Here is a 22,652-nt window from a genome sequence, read left to right as displayed (position 1 = left end):
TATCCTGCTGATGAGTGGAGCTAAATTACAAGTACTCCTTGCCCAGGCACTGAATGTGCACCTGGTGAATATGGGAGGAAGTAGCACAATGGGAGGTCTTGACTTGCTCCATGACACATGTGACTGAGTACCCAAGCAGATGGAAGAGGGTTAGCCAAGGTTTGCTTTACAAGCTGAGTGAGGAAAACTTGTTTCCCTGTGTGTGTGTCAGCTTTAGGGATGATCTTTCCCATGTATCTTCTGAAGTGCGTGATTTTTTAAATGCCAATCTTCAATAATACCTTTCCTCCCAACAGGATATTTTAATTTATACTTGCTTTGAATAGATAGACTAATACTGGTGTTACAAAGTGTGATAGGAACATGATCATTTCAGAAGAAAACATAGAAAATTAGGCTGCCTACTGCTTGCATGAAACAGAATAAGTTGTTGGAGAGAAGTCTTGTGCAACTGAGCATTTATTTTCAGAGATTGGAGTGTAGTCTCTTTCATAGTTCTGTTGTTTGATATTCTAAAAGCCAGGTCGAATCCTTAGTGCACACAAACTGGATGGAGGATATACTGACAGGGTTCCCAATGACCATGTTTTACTGGTTTTTATTCTGTCATGGGAACTGACAGGAACAACATTTGAAAAGCCAGAAGGTGGCATAGTAAGGGAACATAAAAAAATGAGGAGTGCCCAGGTCAGTTGTTTAAATATAGAATGCTAGCAGTTTTTCTATTTTCAGCCACTAAAACTCAACTGTGGCTTAATAATTCTGTGACTAAAACTAAATCTAGTTCATTTGTATGCTCAGATAGGATAATCAGCTTCTATGCTTCGAAGTGCAGGTAATCAAAAAGAGGTCAAAGAACAGTAGTTTACAGAAGACAACTTTACTGCAGTGCTCTGCCCTGAGCTTATAACTTAGGATAAAGTAGATTTTGGTGACTTCAAAAAGGTATCTAATTTAATAATGTGATAATTTAGCCTCAAAAGTTAGGCATTTCTTTTTCTTGGCCCCTAAGAATGAGGCATCCATAGTTCCTGTTGAATCCAGGTAGCATTTTCTTCACCTCAGACTATTAACATATGAACAGAGGTTTATGTGGTACCTAGTGGGTCGGTAGCATCACCTTTGGAAAGCTTCCCTGCAGGGCTCTCTGATCTATTCAAAGCCCTTATTTAATCTGACAGCTTTGTTCTGTTGACTGCTTTATGCACCTCAGGCACATCTTGTGCTTGCTGAGGGCCAGATTCACATTTCTCACTGTTCTAGGAAAAGGATTATGAAAATCTGTAGTGCACAAATACAGCAAGTACCACATTGAATCCTTGTATTTTGCCTTTGAGGTTGTTTTTGCTCTGGCACAGGTGGCTTCTCAATAAGCTTATACCTTTATGATCTAACTGGAGCACTCCATAGCTTAAGTGCCATTAAGATGCTGTATTTTGAATACTTTTTCTTCAGGAATACACAAGAAATATTCATTAGTTTTTGTGTAAAGGAAAAAACATAATACATTTCAGTGATGCTCATTTTAGTGATGTTTACACATAAAAGACCTGAAGTTATTTAAACTGTTTTTCCGTTGTGATTAATGTGAAATAAGGGCATCTGTGCCTGTGAATTTTGTTTTCTTTGATTGTAACTGATTGGTTCCAATTGCAGAAATGCTCAGCTGCTTGAAAAACTGAGTTGTTCAGTTCTCATTGAGTTTTTAAGACTTTGATTCTGGAGCACTGTAAAATTCAGGATGACATGACAAGAATATTCTTGAAAATTTCATCAGCTGATCTTTTATTGCTGTCATAGATAAGAGTATTTTATGATGCATGAAGAAATTAGAGCAGCTGGGCTATCGTCTCATACTATAATCAGATAAGAGGAGATAATACAGTGAGAAGAACAGCAAAGAATACCTATTCCTAATTATTCTAACTAAAAAGTAAAATAAAGAATTTGAGACAGACTAATTGTATTCTGGTGAAGCAAAACCCAGTACTTAAACTTATTTCTTTTATGTTTTAGTGTGGAACAGCAGCAATGGAATGCATGAGGCAGTATGTTGGCGAAGTGCTGGATTTCATTGCAGATATGCATACCTTAACCAAATTGAAGGTTGGTTCTGGCATATATTGATCTACAGTGTATGAGTTTTTTGACAAAAAATATGTTTTCTGTAAGGAACCTGCCTGGGAGACACAGTAGGAAGTATTTGAGGGTGACTGACAGGTTTTTTTTTTTCTTTCTCTTGTAAAAAAATATTAGTGCTATTATAGATTAGAGACTTCTGTGGCATCAGTAAAAAATAGCTTATGTGATGTTGAAATGGAGGCTGATTCTAATATCACAAGCACACAATAGAAATGAAGGCATGATTTTTCTGAAATGTTGATCATAAGCAAATGTCATATACCAAAGTCACAGTTGTGTTTAATATAACCCAGGGAAGCATAAAACTCCCTGCCTGTACAACTAGGTACACTCCTGTGGAGGAATCCTGTGTCTCTTATAGACAGAAACAGACACTGAAATTTATTGGAAGTTCAGAGGTAATTAAAATGCAGTAATTGACCTAAAAAACTAGGTGTCCTTTTCCTAATGGATGCTGTTGTTTTCATTGTCAGGTTATATTCTGTTGAGGTATGATAAACCAAATGGCTCTTACAGTTGTAGTTCAAACTGCATTTTGGTTTCTTTATATTAGTTGGATGACAAATTTTTAAGAGGAATGATAGGAAAATACTTCTGTTAACATAAAATATTTTATTTAGGAATACATTTTATAAAAAGATCCTAGTAATCATTGGCTAATCAAAACCTAAAATTCCTGTTTCACAGAGGAACTTCCTGAAATTTCCTACAGAATGGAAATTCTCTAAGATGTTTTGAAAAATAAGTAGTCTAAGTAACATTGCTGTTCTGAAGTTCATTTATGAAGCAATGAGATGAGAATTTTTACCCTACTGGTTTCTCACACACTCACTTGTTCACTGTCCCTCTGGCCCCTCAAATCCACCTTGTGCCCCGGAGAGGAAACCATATTGCATGTTAATAATACCACAAAGGAAGAAGAATCCCAGCTAAACTGAAACTTGTGTCTTGAAACTCTCTGTAACTGTATTTTACTGGAGAAAATATTCCTTTTCCTAAATTCTTACCCTGTTGGCCATGAATTCCTTTGAATTAAAAAAAATAGTCTAAGGGAAGCAGACTGTTAATGCTGGAGTAGAAATTCACTTCAAAGCACAAAGTAATTAATCATTTGAAGTTGAATTGGGTTGCCTTCCCACTCTATTCTCTTAAGTTATTCACCCATTTTTGTTAAAGTTCAGAACTGCTTTCAGAATAGGTAGGCAAATGAATCATAAATGAGGCAAGAGATACATCTGGTTTGCTAGTTTCACAGGAAAAAAAATCAGCTTACCTGAAACCAGGAATGGGGCAAATTTGTTTATAAATACTTGCAGGTATCCTCTCTCCTGTGTAAAATGTTTCTGTAGAAAAATTTCTGTTACTTGGACTTTCTCCTTCTGCTCATCTCCCTTGAGCTGTAGTGTGATTTTTTAGAATTGGTCTTACAGTGCTGAAGTCTGATGATTACTTCTTACCCTCAGTGGGACTATTTATTTTTTAAAATTTTATATATGGATATAGGTAGAACATGAACTAAAACTTTTACCCATTTTTTCCCTTTCATGTTTTGAAATTGGACAAGAGGCTTCCCAAGTCAGTCATCTGGCCATTTAAAACTAAGTCAGAAATTCCATGTTGTTTTGAGTTAGGAATCTGAGGACAAAATTAGCATAATAGGAGAGTCAAATATGACCATAATTTTATGTATTGCAAAGAATAAGCTTTTCTGTCTTAGAAAATTAAAAGGTAGTTTTTATTTAGACAGATAAAACTTACTTTGTGGTTTCAACATATTTGAGAAAATATTTTTAAGCATTTCTAAGTTTACAAATAGTCAGAACTTCAAACAAATTCACAACATCTAGATTCAAATTCTTGCAAGCTTATTTAATATATTTACTTACATTGCTTGGGTTTTATTAACAGAAGTGTTACTCCCTAGAAAATTAGTCCTAAGATGATCCAGTTGTATGATTTCTTATGACAAGTGTGTATTATCAGCAGCATCTGGGGTTATAGCTAACAAAGAATCCTATATGATTTATATGACCAGTAACAATCCCAACAGCAGACAGTGGTTTTCAAATGTGGAAATTTCTACTCTCTGTAGGAATTCAGAGAACAGACCTAGTTAAAATTGCTTATTTATATCCAATGTCTTCTTTTGCGTATCCAAGAATAATTTCTTTGAAAGAGGCTAATTATTTTCAGTCCTATATATTAGGAACTACTGCACTATAAAAAAGGTATAAATGTCAATTCTCAAGATAATCTCATTTCAGTGTACTGTTTCTATTCAGTTTGTTATGGTTTCTTTTTCGCTTTGAGATAACATCTTAATTGGTAAAGCTTGGCAGGATTTTATTTAGAAAATTCCCTAATTTTTGAAGATTTATAATATATCTGCCTGCATAACTGTCTTATCCTTTTTACCTGTCTGTATAACAAAGTCATTAAATATTCATGCTGGTACATAGGGGTTTTTTCTCTTCCAAGAGACTTTAAGTAAGTGCGATTTGAGAGTATAAGTTTCTGTGGTGGGATGCTTATCTGTTACAAAAGTATTATTGGTTCACTGATTTTTATCCTGTTATGATAATTGGATAACTGATGACCTGATTTTCTTGTGTCGAGCATATGGCTCTCTTTTTAAGCAAGCAACTGCAGTCAGCATGTGTTCTGTTATAGTCTAGTACCAGAAGGTAATGCAAAGTTAGCTGAATAGAAATACAGAAGTATCTCAAGAAGCAGCAATGAAACATCCCTTAAAGCTGGAAAAGCAGAATAAATTATCTTTACAAGCATAAATAGTTGAATGTTTCTTGGTGAGAGGTTTGGCCATTTTATTGCCAGAGCTTAAAGGCATTTGAAACTGAATAGTGCAATATAGCTGACTAGTGCAATATAGTCATATTGCTGGAGAATAAGTGAGAGCTTCTTTCTGAACATGTAAATGGGATATTGCACATGGAAGGCATTTCCTGCCCAGATGCTATCTTGTTAAATGGTTAGATTCTTTCATTTTTACCTAATCTCTCTGGATATGCAAGCATTAGTTTGTATTATCAGCTGTTGGATTTGCTGATACAAAAGCTGCCTATACATTTTGCCCACTTTATATTATGTCTTTATACTATTATATTATGGCCGTTTGGAATTGTGGCCCTCTGTGGAAAGATCTGCATCATACTGGTGTTACTAATATAGGGATTGGAGAATTTTAAAAAATCTATTTCTGAGCTTTGCGTTGTAAACACAGTTAGAGATCCTGGAAAGGAAATGAAGGGGAGTGAAACAGAATATGCTGGTTTTTGGAAGAACTTAGTTCAAGCACAACACTCTTTTTGGGTAGGAAATCAGATCTTTGCCTTGCAGAGTCACATGAAGACTTGTTCTCAGCCACTGCATGAAGACACATTTGGTGGACATCTGAAAGTTGGTTTAGCTCAGATTGCTGCTATGGAAATCACCCGGGGGAACCACAGGGACAACAAAGCTGTGATCCGGTATTTGCCTTGGCTTTACCATCCTCCTTCAGCAATGCAACAAGGGTGAGAACACTTTTACACAAAATGGAATACTCAAATGAGTTGGAAATCTTCACAAAATTATGTTTTTATTGCCAGATTCCGTAGATAAGACCCACAGCAGGAAATGGTGGCAGTGGGACATTGAAACATCTGCTCAACAGCTCCCTGGTCCTTAACCGAGGAGTTTGTCAATATAATATTTAAAGTACATGCCAAAGGGTTAGTGGAGGTAACTCCAGGGGCTTGACTGGAGTAACTCTGGAAATTAACTTGATTCTTGGTCTAGGTGCAGACAGTGAAAAGCACTTGATCAGTCCTAGTATTGCAGATAATATTCTCTGAATTATAGACAATACAACAGGAAATGGCCTTTGAAATTATGGAGTACGAATGAGTGAGAACTCTAAAGTGTAGGCCTACTGATGTATGACAAGCTACTAAGTTCATCTGGCTAAAGTTAAATGAGAGAAATCCTGCTCAAGACATGTTTTCTGTCCCTTTTCACTGAGAGAATTCCTGATGTACAGTGTTTTATTTTCTAAAAAAAGGGGGAGTACTGTCCTTTGTGTTACAGTGACAACAAATGACTTGAGTGTAGGCAACTGGACTATGTTTCAACAGACCTGTGTTCCTGTCCCAGCTTTGTCCCAGAATACCTGTCCACGATTCTGGGGACTAAGCTGTTTAGGCTCCAGTCCTTCTAGATACATCTGCATGTGCATTTATGTGGAGCATATCTGCTTTTGGAAATAATGGAGTGCTTAAATCCTTGCACTTTAGTTTCTTATATGTAAAAAAAAGGAACACATGTTTTGAATTGAAAGTAATGCGTTACTTTAAGATCCTGTAGGCACTTGAGGAAGAGCATTGTATCAGATTTTATTAAAAACCAAAAATTAATGGAATGCCTCTTGGGTAATATGAGTCTTTGACAATGACATCAAATTAGAAACCAAAACCAGCAGGGAGAGTGGCCTAGTAAATAGTGATTTATTGATGGAATAACTTTTTTTTTTCCTGTGCCTATGAATTCAAATAAATATTTAGTCAGGGCTTGGAAGCAGCAAAGGGATGGACATGATGTCACCAGTAAAGGGCTCTTCCTTTTTAGATTATTTACGCACACTGCTTTGCAATTAGACACTGCACTAGACAGTGGACAAATACTTAAGTGTCACAAAAAAGCATAGTCCCTGCCCTCAAAAACACAATCCAAATGTGCAAGGAGATGCTCAAGAACAGAAATTAACTCCATGTTACCAGTGCAGAGGTGGAACACGGTGGAGGTAAGGCAGCTCTATGGTGTCCAGGGGAGCTGAGAGGAGCATTTCCATTTGGGCAATCCTTTCCATCTGATATCTGTGTAAAAAAATCCTTCTATATGGAAGCAAAGAATCTGTGAATGCTTAACCTTTTATAGACACTGTTTCTTAGACCCACCAAATAGGTTCTATTGGACTTGTATACGGTATGTCAAGGCCCCCAAGTTCTATGTGGTTGGAATCTTCCCACGAGCTGTACCAATGATCTGTGTCTCCAGCACACTGAGACAGCATCTGCCAAATGTGCATAAGGAAACTCCATATTTTGGGGAAAGCCAGAAAACTTAGTATCATTGTAAAATCTGCTCTTTCTTGACAGGCCCAAAGAGTTCATAGAATGTGTCTCACACATTCGTTTGCTGTCCTGGCTACTTCTGGGGTCTCTGACACACAATGTTGTCTGTCCAAATTCTCCATCATCTTGCATGCCTATTCCACTGGATGCAGGTTCACAAATTGCTGACCACCTTATTGTTATTCTGATTGGGTTTCCAGAGCAATCAAAGGTAAGGGATCATCTGTTTTAAGTAGAGATGTGTTTTGTATTGGCCTTTTTGCAAATATTTATTTTTAGTAAGATAAAAGGAGGGGTAAAAGCTTAATAAAACCCAGGACCCAAGGAAAGAAAACCCTGTTCAGTTTTTCTTACATGCCTAGAAGACTGATGAAATTAGTACACTTAAGTTTGAGGTTTGGCTATTTCAAAATGTCTGAACGCAGGATTGAAGAAAGAAAAACCGAATTCCAAATTTAAGCTTTAGCAATGACCGTCTCTGTAGCAAATCTCTCAGATAGTTATTTGTTCTTGTTGTATATTTGCATTGTTATAGCATGTAAATAATTTTATGATCAAAATAATTACAAACAGTGATGATTCAAGCACAACTTTTTTCTTCAAGTTTTCAGGACAAGAAGAGTTATTACAGATTATAAGACATTTGTGACAGTAGTTTAACACAAATATAGCAGCAGTCTTACACCAACCAGGTTTTAATTAATGACAGAAGTAGAATGATCACACATTCTACATTTATCTTATACATAAAATACACACATTTATCTTATACATAAAATCCTCCTTTCTTTCCCTCCACCCAGCCAAGACACTGGTGCTTCCTGTCCATTTCTTGGGCCTTTTTTTGCTCTTTCAAATACCTCTTTCCAGTTACCAAGCAACCATTGCGATGTTTGGTGCAGTTATACTGCCACAGAGCATGAATCCCTCTTGCACTTGCAAACTGAGAAAGCATCTCTGACCAGAAGCATCTTTCTTGTAATGAAGTGGTTAATGTCCAGCAGTCCTGGAGGCTCAGACACTGTGATGTATAACAAGGATTAGCAAGGAGCCATGCATGAGTATGCAAAATTAATTCTCTTTCCTTGACTGTTTCCTTGTGATTATGAACAGTCCCAGCAAAGCAGAAATGGATGACAGATTAACAGAACAGATGTAAAATCATGTATTTTGTATGATAACTGTCCTTTCAGGTTCTGAAGTGGAGTCATATGTGCCAGTGCCTTCAGGCCTTCCACAGATTGCAGTGGAGATTTCCATTAAGAAAGTTTCAGTAATAGTCCTGAATACCTGTTTTGCAAAACTAACTTTCTTTTAAAGGGACTGACCTTAATGCCAGGCACTTAGATGGCATGGGAGCATATTTGCGAATGCAATTTTTACAAATATAAAACCATTTTTTAAACATGGAAAAGATGTCAGGTTCCAAATGGGAGGGAAACTTGGGAAAGTGAGGGGCAAAACTGCACAGTGGGACACATGACAGGGAATGAAAGCCTCTGCACTGTATCCAAATACAGTTATTTAAATAAACATTTTCTTCTATTTTCTGTTTCTACAGACATCTGTTCTGCACATGTGTTCCCTGTTCCATGCATTTATATTTGCTCAGCTCTGGACAGTGTATTGTGAACAAACAGCAGTAGCTCCGACAGTCCAGAATCAGAACGAATTTAGCTTTACAGCAATCCTCACAGCCCTGGAGTTCTGGAGCCGAGTGACACCGAGCATCCTGCAGCTAATGGCACATAACAAAGTGGTAAGTCAGGTGCTGCAGACAGATTTAGTGCAGATTAAACTCAAAGGAGGCTTGGGTCTGTTGCAGTAGAATACAACAGACTATGAATAACATCATAAAGTGACTTTGATGCTTTTGAGAAATTAAAGAGATAGCTAATTAGTAGTGATTTAACCTCACAGTGGGCCTGAAACAGGATCTAGCCAGAATCTACCTGAAACAGCATCAGGAGCTTGAGTTGCTGCTTGTTGGATTAAGAGTTCCTTGCATCACGTCTCATTTTGTATATATTCCTGCTCTTAACTGCGGTCTGTTGTTTTATCTGACTCTGCCTTACAGCACAAATGAACTGTTCTAGGATAATTCTGTGAATATCCATTTGGTTATTTTTTACCATGTGATGGTGAAAAAACACTCAACTGCCAACAATTGGCCACCCATAATTCACGGGTTACTCATCAAAAATAAGCTACATAAATATCTCTTGAAACATTTTTGAGTAACGAATGACTGGAAGGAGGCATCTCTAGAGATAAGATGTAAAAGGGAAAAATGTTCACTGTGTCCAGAAATTATCCATACCATTTGCTTGGAAATAACCTTTGAATGTTTGTTTATCCCAAATGCTCTCTTCTGTTGGAGCAACTTTGTACAATAAGAACCCAGAAGGCTTCCAGCAGCCCTCTCATAGCTGCTCCTTTGCTTGCCCTTGACTGATGATTCTCTGTGTCTACAGGCTTATGGTTAAGAGCTTCTTTCTGATGGGCAAGGCTTATTGTGTTTCCTACATCCCAGATAGTCATGACAGGTCAAAACTTTTTAACTGGGATATTCACTAGTAGTTCTGGCTCTGGAGAGCCTTATGTTAGCTTTGAGTGGGAAACATTTTTATACATGGCCCATTCCTCTTAAGTTAGGTTTTAAGATTTGGGTTTTAAAGCTTTGCTGCTACCAAGGTTTTCATTCCTGGTTTTTTTGGGTTTTCTGTTTTCTTTTTAAATGCAGATCTGCTGTGTGTATGGAATTTTTTTTTATATAATTCCCCTTTTCCCATGTGAAACATCTTCCATACCAGGCAGGTATTGCCCTTGCTCTTCTAATTGTAATTGCATGGGCTACAATTGAAAGTCTTAGCCAATTATTATTTCCTATGTCTTGTCCATATCAGACAAGAACCATCTAAAGCTGTCCCTAGATGATATTTTAGCCTCTGACATGGTGGGGTCTCTGTGGTTCACAAACCATTGCTGGGAACAGTAGTTCAGGAAGCTCCATTTGAAGGAACAGGAAGTGTGCATTGTTTTTCCAACCAGCCAGTTGTTTAGTCAGACACAAAAGCCTCTTGTCAAGCCCTAGGACATGAATATGACTAGGAAGTCCCAAGTTCCAATCCTTTCTCTGAAAGTATTATGTAGCTTTAGAGCCACAGTTATTCAGCTTTCTGCCTCAGCTCTTGCTCTGTGAAATGTAGATAATAATACTTGCCTGTCTCACAGGGGTGTTGTAAGGTTAGTTAGTTAGTTTGTGAAGCACTTTGAAGATGAAAAGCACAACATAAAACTTGAGTTTATTATTATCAAGGGGAATTTACATGTAGTTTAGACAGGCACTGTAAATAGTCATTGCTGGCTCAGGATGTTTGTCTTGTACCTGTGAATTTACACAATATAAAACATAAAAAGCTGTCTGCTACCAAATAACTGATAGTTGCATCTGTCATACATTATGATACAAAATGGAAGAATTACGGACTAGCTGTCAGTTCAAAACAATAAACTGTCTTTTGATGGGGGGATAAAGAGATGGGTTTTGTGAGCATGTTAATTTTCAAAGATTAAATAAATAAAAATACCAGTTTCTGACACACAGATTGATGAGAATTGCATACCAAAGACATAAAAAACAGTTCATGATGTCTGAAAAGAACAAATCCAAAGACAACTTGTTTTGATGTGTGGTAAGAATTAAAATACGTCAAGGGTTGAAATACTTAACAGATAGATGTTACCACATTGGGGTAGAGCTAAATAAAGAAGAACATTCCATATGTGCTCATGTAATATTTAATCTTGTGTGTCAGTGGTTAGTAAACTGTCTAGCAAATACAGGAAGATCCTTCCTAGAAGCTCTTGGCTTATCTTACTACATTGTTATGCTGGATATTAATTTGGTTTTATGCTTGATTTTTCTTTTCTAAGATGGTGGAAATGGTGTGCCTGCATGTGATCAGTTTAATGGAGGCTTTACAAGAATGCAACTCTACTATCTTTGTAAAGGTAGGCATACCATACCATGAATATTTATTAAATTATATTGTTTGATTATTCTGATTTCTAAATGTATTGTCCTGTGCTTTCCCTCCCACTCAAAAAAAGAGAGAGGGGAAGAAACTGAGGTTGAATGTTAATGCCACAATATACCCTAGCAGAGCATACTGAAAAATAAAATCTTTGGTAAGAAGACTGGACCACAATCTCAAATTCAAGTTCTCCTGATTTTTTTTAAATGACCGTCTAATCTACTTCCTCTTTCCATTGCCACTAATGTCAGTAATGATCTTACTCCTCTAATAGACAAAACTAATGTCACTGACTTTGAGAACCTCTAGCTACTGCCTGAATTTTCAGCCATTCTGTATCTTTTAATCATCATAGGTCCTTTGCAGATCTCCTCTGTGTTCTGAGCCTCACATTCTTTTAAGTGGATAATAAAAACTTTTTGCCACAGTGGTTTTCTTGTTATTATATGTGTATGAGTTGTTTCTTTGGAAATCCATAGTCAGTCTTCCATTGGTTATCACAGTGTTTGCAGAAGGATTGAGGTAGTCTCACAAGCATGAATCAATTTTACTATCCTTTTTTATGTTTTCCCAATGCAAGAGAGTTTCCACGTAAGTAGTTAAGGTTAATATAGTTCTTCTGATGCCATAAAGGAAATTTCTGACTGTTGCTTTACTCCAGTCTTTTATGGTCAAGCAAGAATTGAAAATAAAGTAGCTAAAATTGAAGGTCTTTATGTCAACATGAAAGTATTCACACTCATTGTGAAAATACAGATTTGTAATGGCTTGATTCACTACAGAAACTCTGTCACTAAGGGATGTTAAAGTGATTATGGCTCTGTCTGAAAGACATATGGGCTTCTCTTTTAGCCAGTGCAGGATGTTCAGAATTTGACAAAGATGAAGAGTGGCTTTAAAGCTGTGAAAAGAGAGGCCTTTAGGGCCAAATCCCTGTCACAAATCAAATGAATGCTTTCAGGGAGTTATGTTTGAGAGCATATATCAATATAATGCTAAGCCAGGTTAAAAGGACATTGTTGTTACCATAAAATCAAGCTCATAAAACTGTGGAACTCTGAGTTAAGGTGCTAAGCTTTTATGTTTAGTGGGTGGGAGATGGAAGAGGAGAATTTGGGTGACCAAATCCCCTTTACTCAGCCCTAAAGTGAAATCCTGCATAAAAAGTATACATGCATAACAGTAGTATAGGATTCATAATTCCAGATTAATATATTTTTTTCTGAACTAACTGATTGTGAAAATATTTATTGTAGATCTGAAAAATAAGTGCCATGATTTAGAGACTTACTGTATGTTTGAAGTCCTTCAGAGATGCAGCGGTGCAAAGCTTATTCCCACAGGAGCCAGTGAGTGGCTTCTTTAATCTAAAAAATCAGATTTGAGATGGTCTCTTCTTCAGCAACTGTGAAATGAAATGAAAGTGTTGAACTTTTCTCCTGCTTTTCTATGTCAGAGGAACTGGGAAAGAGGCCATACCAGGTTAGGCATTGGTATTGGAGACCAGTACTTTGCTGGTCACATCTTTGACCATCAGATATATCTCCGAGGAACTTGGGAGCCTCCAGTAAAGACAAGAACAGCTCAAGGCTTTTTTGCAGAGACTCAAGGGTTTTGGGCAGCCCCAGCAGCTGCTGTGTAGCTTTTTAGAGAGCTGGGCAGGCAGCAGATTTGGAGAGACAGAACAGCACTGTGGCCAGCCTGTTCTACAGCTTGCTTTCCCTTTAAAAATTAAACTGGGATCAATATAGTTATGTTGAAAATATAAACTCAAAAAATTGGATAGTGTCTGACAACACTCTGTTCTTCCAGCTGTTCTTTCTGACTAGTGTCTTGTATTCTTCCTTTGTGAAGAAGAGGCTGGCTGAGGATTAGTTAACAAAACACAAGTGCTTCCATAAAAATGTCTTCTTGTGACTTATCTATCTGGCAGCTGTAGCACCAGAGGGTTTGCTTGCTTGTGCGTGCAGCAGAATGTTCATTTCCTTAAATATGTCCAGACCCTGCAAGACAGAACTGGTGCTGGAGGACAAAGATCTGTATCTGACCTTAGACTTGTCCAGAAGAGATACTGATGAAAGCCAGTTTCCATGAGTGCCCTTTACAGTCAGTATTTTTGGACATGATTCATCTTGATCTATTTTAGATGCTTGCTTTGGGACAAGATGAACTGAATGTGAAGTGCTTGATTCTCTCAGCTGACTGTAAAAGTTGTCCAGTGAATTGGTTCAGATGCAGAGGGGTACCCTAAGTTTTCTACCTGGCTTCCCTTCTTGCTTGATGTACTTCTGACACCAGTCCTGCCACCACTGGCTAACTGCATAGGAACTCCATCAGTGCCAGATGAAATTATCAGTGATGTTTTGTTAATGGCAGTGGGGTGTGGAGCATGGCCTCTCAGACCTGTTCCCTCCTCACCAAAATCACACATAGGGATTGTGGTCACTGCATCTTATTGAGCAGTGCATTAGTGTGAGAGTCCTTGGAAGGATGTACAGAGTTCACACATCTGCTGCATCTGGCTGCATTCCAGCTGTTTTGGCATTCATCTGTCTGTAAATGCTGAGGTTTGACTATGGTTCTTCATGTGGTAGACTAAGTAATGAATCCTGACAGAGTTGCATATGATTCTCCAGCAAAAGAACATTGAAATTGAAACAATTATCATTCCTTGCACAAGGGAAACAGCACTTTATCTAATGTTGTCAATAGTGATTAGGTTTAACTTGCAGCTCCAGTAGCATAATTGGCAAATTGCAAATTTTAATGCCATTTGGAGGAACATTTTAGAACAGTAACCTCAATGGTTAAATTAATACTGGAAAACATAAATACTTTTGCTAGAAATGCTCCTCTGGCTTTCATAAGATTGTCATGTTACACTTCCTCAGAAGTAAAAGTTCCCTGAAGAGCAGGAGTCTGAAATACATATCGCTCCAGTCCAATCAGAGCTGACAAATTTGCAGACCTCCTCACCTTGTCACTCTGGATAGCTTTTACCTGTGCTATTATAACCTATTATATAGCCTACAGAATATCTCACATTCTGCAGTGAAGCACTGATGTGACTAGTGGCTTAAAAAAAGTTGGTTACCATTTAAATATATGACCTGTTATTAAAGAACTACTGCTGCTTTTTTTTTTTTTTCATTTCTTGATGTAAACCTTACCATGCAAAATGTTTAGTCTGTTTACTCCAATAGTGCTCACCTGCGCATACAGAAACACCCTTACAAGGAAAGTAATAAGTGACTTCCTGTAACAAGTTTAATTCTGTATTTTCATCGTTACCTTTAACAGGATATCAATAAGTGTTACTGGGGATTCATCAAGCTACAGACAAGGGAAACTGGGTTCTTTACATCTGAGAGTTACCTTCTCCAAATACTTAAAATAACCATATGTTCAGATTTGTGGTTCAGACCATGCCAATTCAAATGACTAAATGCATTAGATGTATCCTTCTCTGTCTCACAGGAACTGTAGCATGTTTACAGTCACTTGTATAATAATGAAATGCACCTCTTCTTGCAGCTCATACCAATGTGGTTGCCAATGATACAGTCAAACCTAAAGGTAAGTTGTTTCTAGTACCTTAATCTTTTATTGTTAATAATATACATTTCTGTAAATTCTGGAAATAAGATGCGTGAAAATAGATAATTGTAGCTTATGCAGTTGAGATGAAGCTCTGAAATGTGAGCATAGATAGAGCATCATTTGCTAAGACTCTTGCCCTCTAGCCAGTACTGTTCTTTTCCCTTCTGGAACATTTTCCTCTACCCAGGTTCTCCATTGGGGCCTCTCCTCTCTATTTACTGAGATTGGTTGTTCCCTGAGCTGTGGTTTTCTTAATGCCTTGGGCTTGAGAGTTCTCTGACAAATCAGGGTTGGGACTCGACTCAGGAGATGGATTTGGATTCTAAGGAAGATATTGTGGGCCTATTTGCTTGGGTAAAACTACCATCTGGCCCTCTTTGTAAGGGAGAGCAAGGTGGTGTAGTGTGTTTTGTGAGTCAAGAGATTTTTGGTGAAGAGAAGAAAAGTTTTGGAGTTGGTCTCAGTATGGAGTTGTGTCTGTAAACACATTTGCCTTCCATGGCAACACCAGAGAGCAGGATGTGGAAGAAAGAAATTTGACGTGGGGCAGTGTAAGAACCTTCCTAGCCAACAAACCAATTCCCTTCACATTGCTACATTAATGTACCTATTAAAGGAAAGAAACTAAATGTTTTGCATCATTTCAACAGCATTTATCTGCTGGACTTCAGCTCCGCCTCCAAGCCATCCAGAGCAACGTCAACCATCACAGCCTGAGGGTGTTACAGGGCTCAGGACAAATGAACAATAGCTCATCTGTGCTCCGCAAGTGGCTGCAGTGTACCCAGTTTAAAATGGCTCAAGTAGAAATTCAGTCATCAGAAGCTGCGTCTCAGTTTTACCCTTTATGATTCATGTAATTTGTTCCAAAATATTCATTTTTTAGCCTAGCAATAACAGGGTTAGAGCTGTAAAAGACCTTTTGTATAAATCCGTATACAGAGTATATACTGTATCTACACTTTTTAGCCTAGGACAGATTGTGAGAAAGCTTATAATGGCTGAAGCTAAGAGCCTGCTCCTGCCAGTTTATAATTACAGTTACTCAGGATCAACAGGTTCTAGGTCTGCTTTCATGAACATGGATTGGACTCAAATCTATCATATTGTACATATCTCTCTGATCATTGAAATACCTTGTTCTTAAATGTTCCTTTACATTATTTTTGAAGCTAAAACAAAAATCACCTTTCTTTAACTTCTATTTTTTTTAAAAATAGAATTGTGGGTATTCACAAACATGGAAGTGCTATGTTGCTATTTTTTGACAATTACAAAAGAAAATAGGGTTTTTAGGAACCTTTATATAAGTTTTTAGGGGGGAGGTTTTGGTTTCTTTTTTTTTAGATTCACAGCTGGCAATGCAATAAAATCTGTCACTATAAAACAGTGATGCTCTAATGAGGCTTTTTGTCATCATCTTCTGGGAAAACAGCAGCTTGTAAGGAGAATTGTTATGAAGTGCACTTAGAAATTAGGTTGTTAAACTGTGTCAATTAGCTTTTGGTTTTTTCAGTACATTTTCCAAAACTGCCAGGTCTGATTTATTATTTTTTGAAATACTGCTTTTACTTCATTGATTCTCTGCTGCTCTTCTTTGTAGGTTTCATAGAAACCTCTTTAATTTTGTGACTACTGTATTGTATTCTTTTGTTGATACTTGTATACAGTGCAATTAAAAAGATATCCCAAATCTATTCTTATTGATGTCTACAGAATTTATGTTGCAAACTTCAAGAGGAGCATGATTGGACTTGAACTTTTGCATAATGATATTTACAAATCCCAGTATTTGCATACTGTTGCATACATGTTGTTTAATAACAGATGGATTTTAATATCATTAGTAGACTCAGCCAAAGCCCATTGGAATCTAAAGCGAGTCAATTAACTCAGTGGATTTCACATAAAATCTTGAAAGCATAATGATTTACCACCTCTTGTAATAAATACTTAAATCTGTGCAATCCCAGTTGTATTTTCTGTATTTTTTCTGTAATGCACTGATTAGAAAAATAACAAACATTAGGTTATATAGTGGAATGGTATTTAATTTCTAGTCTTTATTGCCACTCTCACAATCTGCCTGAGTATGTTTCAGGTTTTGTGAAGGGTCAGTATTCCCTCAATGCATTTACTAAAATAAAAATGGAAATGTTTGCAGATATGCCATTAAAGTACCGTTATACTTTACAAAAACAACAAAAATAAAACCAACCAATGAAACAAAGAAAAAAAAGTAAGGCATATGCTAGCTTGCTTAAATTATGCCCCTCTTTGTGCTTTCAGTGGAAAGAAATGGATTTGGCTAATCTAAAACTGAAAGCAACCTAAAATGATCTACATGGAGGCTGGGGATGAAAAAACAGTAGGGATAATAGGAACGAGACCCTCCCACTGAGTCAAGATTCAGTGGACCCCCTTGCCAAAGTGAACCCCACACGTGACCAACAGTATTTGGCCTAAAGGTTTTAACAGCGCTTAATCGATAGCCTAATTTAAACAATTTAACAGAGTATTCTGTAAACACACCAATTCCCTTAGAAGCCTATCTTACTACACCTAACATAATTAAGACTCCAAGAGAGAACATTCACAGTACACTTAGTACAGCACATTCACACTCCCATGCACACTAATGTACTACTCACCACGTACATACTAAAGACTATGTACACGGTCCCTGTGAAAAATTCCCCTGGAGTTCAGTGAAGTACTCACATTGAGTGCCTCTGCAACTTCTCAACAGGTGGTGGTGAAACAGCTTCAAGGGGTGGGGGTAGCAGCCCAGGCTCCATCAGCAGCACCTGCTCAGAGGGTGGTGGCCTAAGGAGCCTTTCTGAGATCATAGTGTGGCCTGAGGAGGAGCAGGGAGGGGGTGCACCAGCACGGCATGCTCTTGAGCTTGGAGTAGGCTTTTCTCAGATATTAACCATCTTTCTTGCATCCTTCTTTCATGCAGGATCTTACCTCTTGGGACTCTTAGCTCTCTTGTCTCATGTTTATTCCCCATACTGTGTGCATACAGGTACTTCAGAGCATGATTTCCTGAAGGGATTATGGGATTTTCTCCATAATGATTCCCTGTGGGCACTTCCTTGCTCATCTGCAGAATGCTGGTGGTTGAGCCATGTTTTGTTGATTTTGGGTTCCCTTCCTTTCACCCCAAGGTCTGTCACTCCCTCATGGGGGTGCAGTACCATGCTGAGTGGCAGGCAGTTGGAACTTTGGGCAAAAAGGAGCTGTGGTCTGTGTTTTCAGTGGGACCCACTCCTTCCATCCCTCAAGTGTGTCGTCTTCAATCTTGTGCCTGCCACAGGTGACACCTTTGCTAGGTATCCACATTAATAGGGGGCCCAGATGTAGGGGTGAGGTCATCCTACTGAAATGGAAGTGCTGTTGGGCCCCTGCAAATGGGCTGCCTAGGAGAGAGATTTTTGTATTTTCATATGCTGTGATCTGGTGAGTCTGAAAGACAAGGAGAGAGAGGGAATTTGAGGCCCTCAGGTGTGAGGTGGATGAGCTCAGATAGGTGCAATGGGAATTGTGGAAACCTAAAGGCCAAAGAGATGATTTGCAGGAGAAGAGCAAAGCCTGAGAAAGCTTGTTGTTAAAACTCACTGCTGGAAAGGAGTATCTATGATCAGGCATCTCAGTGGATGAAGCAACATGGTGAAATGCATGGAAGCAACATGGTGAAAGCTTTTTCCCTGCCTAGCAAAATCTGCTTCAAAGCATCTATGTTCAGACTGGCAAAATTCAAAAAGAATTCAAATACAGTGGTGGGGAATTATTAAAATTAACCACAATCCAAAGACAGACCTGCTGAATCCAGGTCTTTAAACAGTTTAGCACTGTGAGAATTGAGATTTGGTTTCAGCTCTGGGTTTAGAGATAAGAGTTGGTCACAGAAACTACTCCCATGTTTCAACATAGGATTTAGTATGTATCTGTCACTAATGGTAATTAATATGGTTCTCATGGAGCTGTTATGCCTAGGCAAATTAGGACTGCAAGTTACTAAGAAGCTGCTTTAGTGGGATATAGTCTGGAAGATGATAGGACCAATGATTAGGGGTGTTTGACTAATAACAACAAATAACTTGGGGCTTGACCAGATATGTGTGGTTTAAGACTTCAGGAAAATCTTTGAAGTGCACTCTAGGGATCTTCAGAAGTACAGAAATCTGCATTAGTATTTTTTTAAAGCACTGTGTAATGTATCTTTACAGTGCCTGAGGTCAATATACAACTCAAATGAGTCACTCACATTATCTCTCTGAAACAGCCCAGAGCAGCAATTCTTTATATTCTGTAGGAAGATTAGGAAGTAAATAACATTTGGTGTTCCCTGAAAATGCTACCGAACAGCAGCGGCACATCTCTCTGCTCTGCCACGCTCCCAGCACGGCTGTGTCTCTGGGTGTGTATCAGCAGGAGCAGAATCCATCCTCTGTAGGATCACAGAGACCTGCCATTTAGGAACAGTGTTTAGTCTTCTGTTGCAATAAGCTGCTTAAATCAACGCTTGTTACCAGGCCTGACCTAGTAAAAGCATTAATTTAGTGTGTGCTGAACTGTGAAATTCCCAGCAAGAAGGGGCACTTTGGATGAAGCAATGGTTAAACCCCCACTACTGCTGGGTTACATAACCGTGTCCTGAGCGCGAGGTTAATGTCTGCGTGGGCATCTCGAGGGGCTTTCCTCTGTCTCTGGAGAAAACCACGGCCTGAGCTACACGCAGGGTCACACAAACAAAGGCTTTTACAGCACATCAGTTGTACCTACATACATGCCTTATCTTATACGTAATGTTTCTGCAACATGTCATTAGAGCCGTGGCAGTTCAAAGGCCTAAAAGCACAGTTGGTTTTCTGGCTTTGTTTTCCATGCTATGACAGCAGTCGATGTGCTCTAGGACTGACGAACGTTCTGAGACAGAAGATGTCTCTGAACTCTGGCCTGCAAAGCCTCCTTTCAAGCTGGATGAAGATTACCAGAGCCCAGGGCTGTTTTTCTTTGCTAGCATGTCCTGGAAAAGAGTTCTGCAGCCAAGAATCCTGTGCTATTCCCCCAGCTGCACGCAGCTCTGGGAGAGTTCTATCCACAGTTTTTCTTGTTGCCTCTTAATGTGACTCTTAGACAAAGCTGAAGTCTATTTTTTTTCAACAGGATCTGAATCTTGATTGCATAAGAGCTGCTTAGTCAATGATGTGGGTCTTCAGCTGAGCAGTCTGCCTGAAGTCAGGCAGAGGCAACAGCACTACAGTTTGCTGGACTTGATGTAAATTTGAAAAGAAGGACTCTGCATTTGTCACTTGGTTTCTAACTCTGAATTATTCCATTTACTTCTGCCTCTCCCTGCTGAGCAGAATTTCAGCTGGAGTCTGAGCATCAAGTGACAGCAGTGAGAATAGCCATCGAAGGGGAAGAGGTCCTGATGCTCTTGAGTTGCAAAGTGATCAAGAAGAGAACCTGAATCCACCTTGGCACTGGCCTTCCCAGGGTTTGCTGATGGGGAGTCAGTGGCCACCACTGGAAATGCCTTAGGCCAAAGAACACAAGGCCACATGACAAAGAGTCCTGGCCCGCCTGGTGACCTGCTGTGCCTTAGTCGTGCAGCTGTGGACTGAGGGTTCCAGCTCTCACTGTGTGTGGTTTGTGAATCACAAGGTGTACAAGGAGCAGGAGATTGTGAAGAGCTGGCAGAGCTCGGGAAGAGTGGCTCGTTTCTCATCCGTACTTACAGAGCGTTAACATGGAAAAGTGGAACCCGTGACTCAGTCACTACAAGTCTACATTGTGAGTTATTTTACAGTATTTTTCTGGATTTGATAGATACCAGAGGGCCTTCAGCCAACTGGCAAGCAGCCTTCAGTGCAGTGCCCCAGGTAACCTGATCTGACACTGCATTTAACCAGCTTCCCATCAAACCTGACAAGCCATGACTGTGAGCTGGGAGGCTCTAAGTTTGACAGACACCATGTAATGCTAGGTCATTTTTTTTCAAGGTATAATTCATTGGCTGGACAACATAACTGTAATGGCTGTTCTGCAACTTTAAATCCTTTCAGAAAGGAACAATAGCATGCCTGTGAAGTTTGACACACAGAATAAAAATTTTATAGGTAATAGACTTTTTCGACAGATTAGCTTTTGTGGCAGCTGCACTACTTTCGGATGAAGTCAAATTGATTGCAGTGAAGTACTTTACAAAAGGTTTGCTACATCTGTGAGTCCTTGTCATGCAGGAAAGTATCAGTAAAACAGAATATAAAGGACCATCACTAAAAGAAATAAATTATTTCTTGAAACTGTTACCCAATTTGCACTGCTAACAAAATCCTGTGTACAAAGTGTTGATTTGTGATATCCAAAGCAAGTACAAAGTGCAGTTTTACTGAAGTCTACAGAGAGGCACAATTGGTTCCTGTTAGGGATCAAACCCCTATGTACAGCTCAGAAGGAGCAAGGATTGATGTGGTGAAGTGACCACAGCAATATGTGTTTCAGGTGCTTGTGGATTCCAGGGAGGTGTCACATTGCACTGCTAAACTGATGCAGCCATGATTTGATCCTCCTCCAGATACATTTATTCAACACCAAGTGTTGCCATCATTGTGCAGTCAAGCCAACAATGGAGGTCTTCTTCTGAGTCACATGTGTGTGGCACATTTGTTCCCCTGTTCTTGCCTCCTGCTTTACTCTGACCACACACAGCTCAGAGCTCAGCATTTTCCTAAATCATCTTAGTGCTCCAGGAGCTGCAGCTTGACTTTTGCTCAGGAGATCCTGTTAACTGTACCTGACCAAAGCATTTTCCAAGCCTTTCAAGAATCAAATCATGCTATTGGCATTTTCTTGCCTGTGATCACTACCCTGAAGACACCGATGTTGTTCAAATGTCAGATGTTTATCTGCTCTGTGTGTCACTGAATAACAGTAGCACAGACATGTTTCCAAGCTTTCCTAGGAAGAATGTCAGAGGACCAAATTATTTTACCGACTAATTTTCCTAGGCCAGCCTTTAAATTTAAAATAGTTTATTTCCTTTCCCTTGCACCAGACCCTCTATCAGTCCCAACATCTATGCCTGGATCCCAGTCAGAACTTTCTCAGCCCATCTTTAATGATTATTTAAGTTCCATTAAGGGTTCTGAGGGTAATAAAGGCTATACAAGCCAGGAAGAAGATATGCTTCCTACTGATTATATGAAATCCAACCTATGCATTCACAGCATTTACAGATAAAAATTTCCACGTAGAGACTGCCTTCTTTGGAACCTTTTCTGCAGTAACATTTATCTGTTTCATTATAATTACTTTAGTATTTTTTAACATTTCTGTCAAAATGAATTGCAGCTGATTCACCTAATGTGTACTAATTTGCAAATTAATTCTATTAACTGAATTAGGCTTAACTGATCTGTGTTGTCCAATTGTTCATCTGACTCACCCATCCACAGACAGGAGGAGTAGCCTCAATGGGTTATTGTTCTATTCCTTTTGAATCACAAACCAGCTGCTAGTTTTCCCCAGCTGTGAGGCTGAGCTCAAACATTAGGGCAGCTGAAGATGCTTTACTCCAAATGAGAGGATCAGATGCAGGGAATTTAATGCTGCCTCAAGTGTCACAAGGCAGTGCAGAATGACATGGAAACCACAGCAGCATTTCAAGGCTCTGTTTGGTCCCAATTTCAGAGTGTTTTCCTGTGTACTGTGACATCTGTCCTGTGCTTCACAG

The 22,652-nt window shown here is 38.8% G+C and overlaps 1 protein-coding gene and 1 long non-coding RNA gene across 4 annotated transcripts in view; one reads left to right on the top strand and one right to left on the bottom strand.

The window, feature by feature from the left end:
• UNC79 (unc-79 homolog, NALCN channel complex subunit) overlaps positions 1-16,605 on the top strand; it is a 106,024-nt gene extending 89,419 nt beyond the window's left edge. For all 3 annotated transcript variants that reach the window (XM_053946412.1, XM_053946411.1, XM_053946413.1), the window contains 7 exons: positions 2,017-2,106; positions 5,500-5,675; positions 7,296-7,482; positions 8,833-9,030; positions 11,208-11,285; positions 14,843-14,884; positions 15,559-16,605. In XM_053946412.1, the coding sequence (XP_053802387.1) occupies positions 2,017-2,106; positions 5,500-5,675; positions 7,296-7,482; positions 8,833-9,030; positions 11,208-11,285; positions 14,843-14,884; positions 15,559-15,759 (972 nt within the window). In that variant the 3' untranslated portion in view covers positions 15,760-16,605. The remainder of the gene's footprint in view (positions 1-2,016; positions 2,107-5,499; positions 5,676-7,295; positions 7,483-8,832; positions 9,031-11,207; positions 11,286-14,842; positions 14,885-15,558) is intronic.
• Positions 10,551-12,680, bottom strand: LOC128790002 (uncharacterized). The gene is made up of 2 exons (XR_008431605.1): positions 12,600-12,680; positions 10,551-10,659 (listed from the first exon to the last, which is right to left on the bottom strand). It is a non-coding gene; the product is annotated as an uncharacterized LOC128790002 (long non-coding RNA).
• Positions 16,606-22,652: the final 6,047 nt, after the last annotated feature.

The sequence above is a fragment of the Vidua chalybeata genome, chromosome 6, assembly GCF_026979565.1.
Source record: "Vidua chalybeata isolate OUT-0048 chromosome 6, bVidCha1 merged haplotype, whole genome shotgun sequence".
NCBI lineage: Eukaryota > Metazoa > Chordata > Aves > Passeriformes > Viduidae > Vidua > Vidua chalybeata.
The sequence above is the reverse complement of the archived record's forward strand: the minus strand, read 5'-3'. Positions and strand labels throughout refer to the sequence as shown.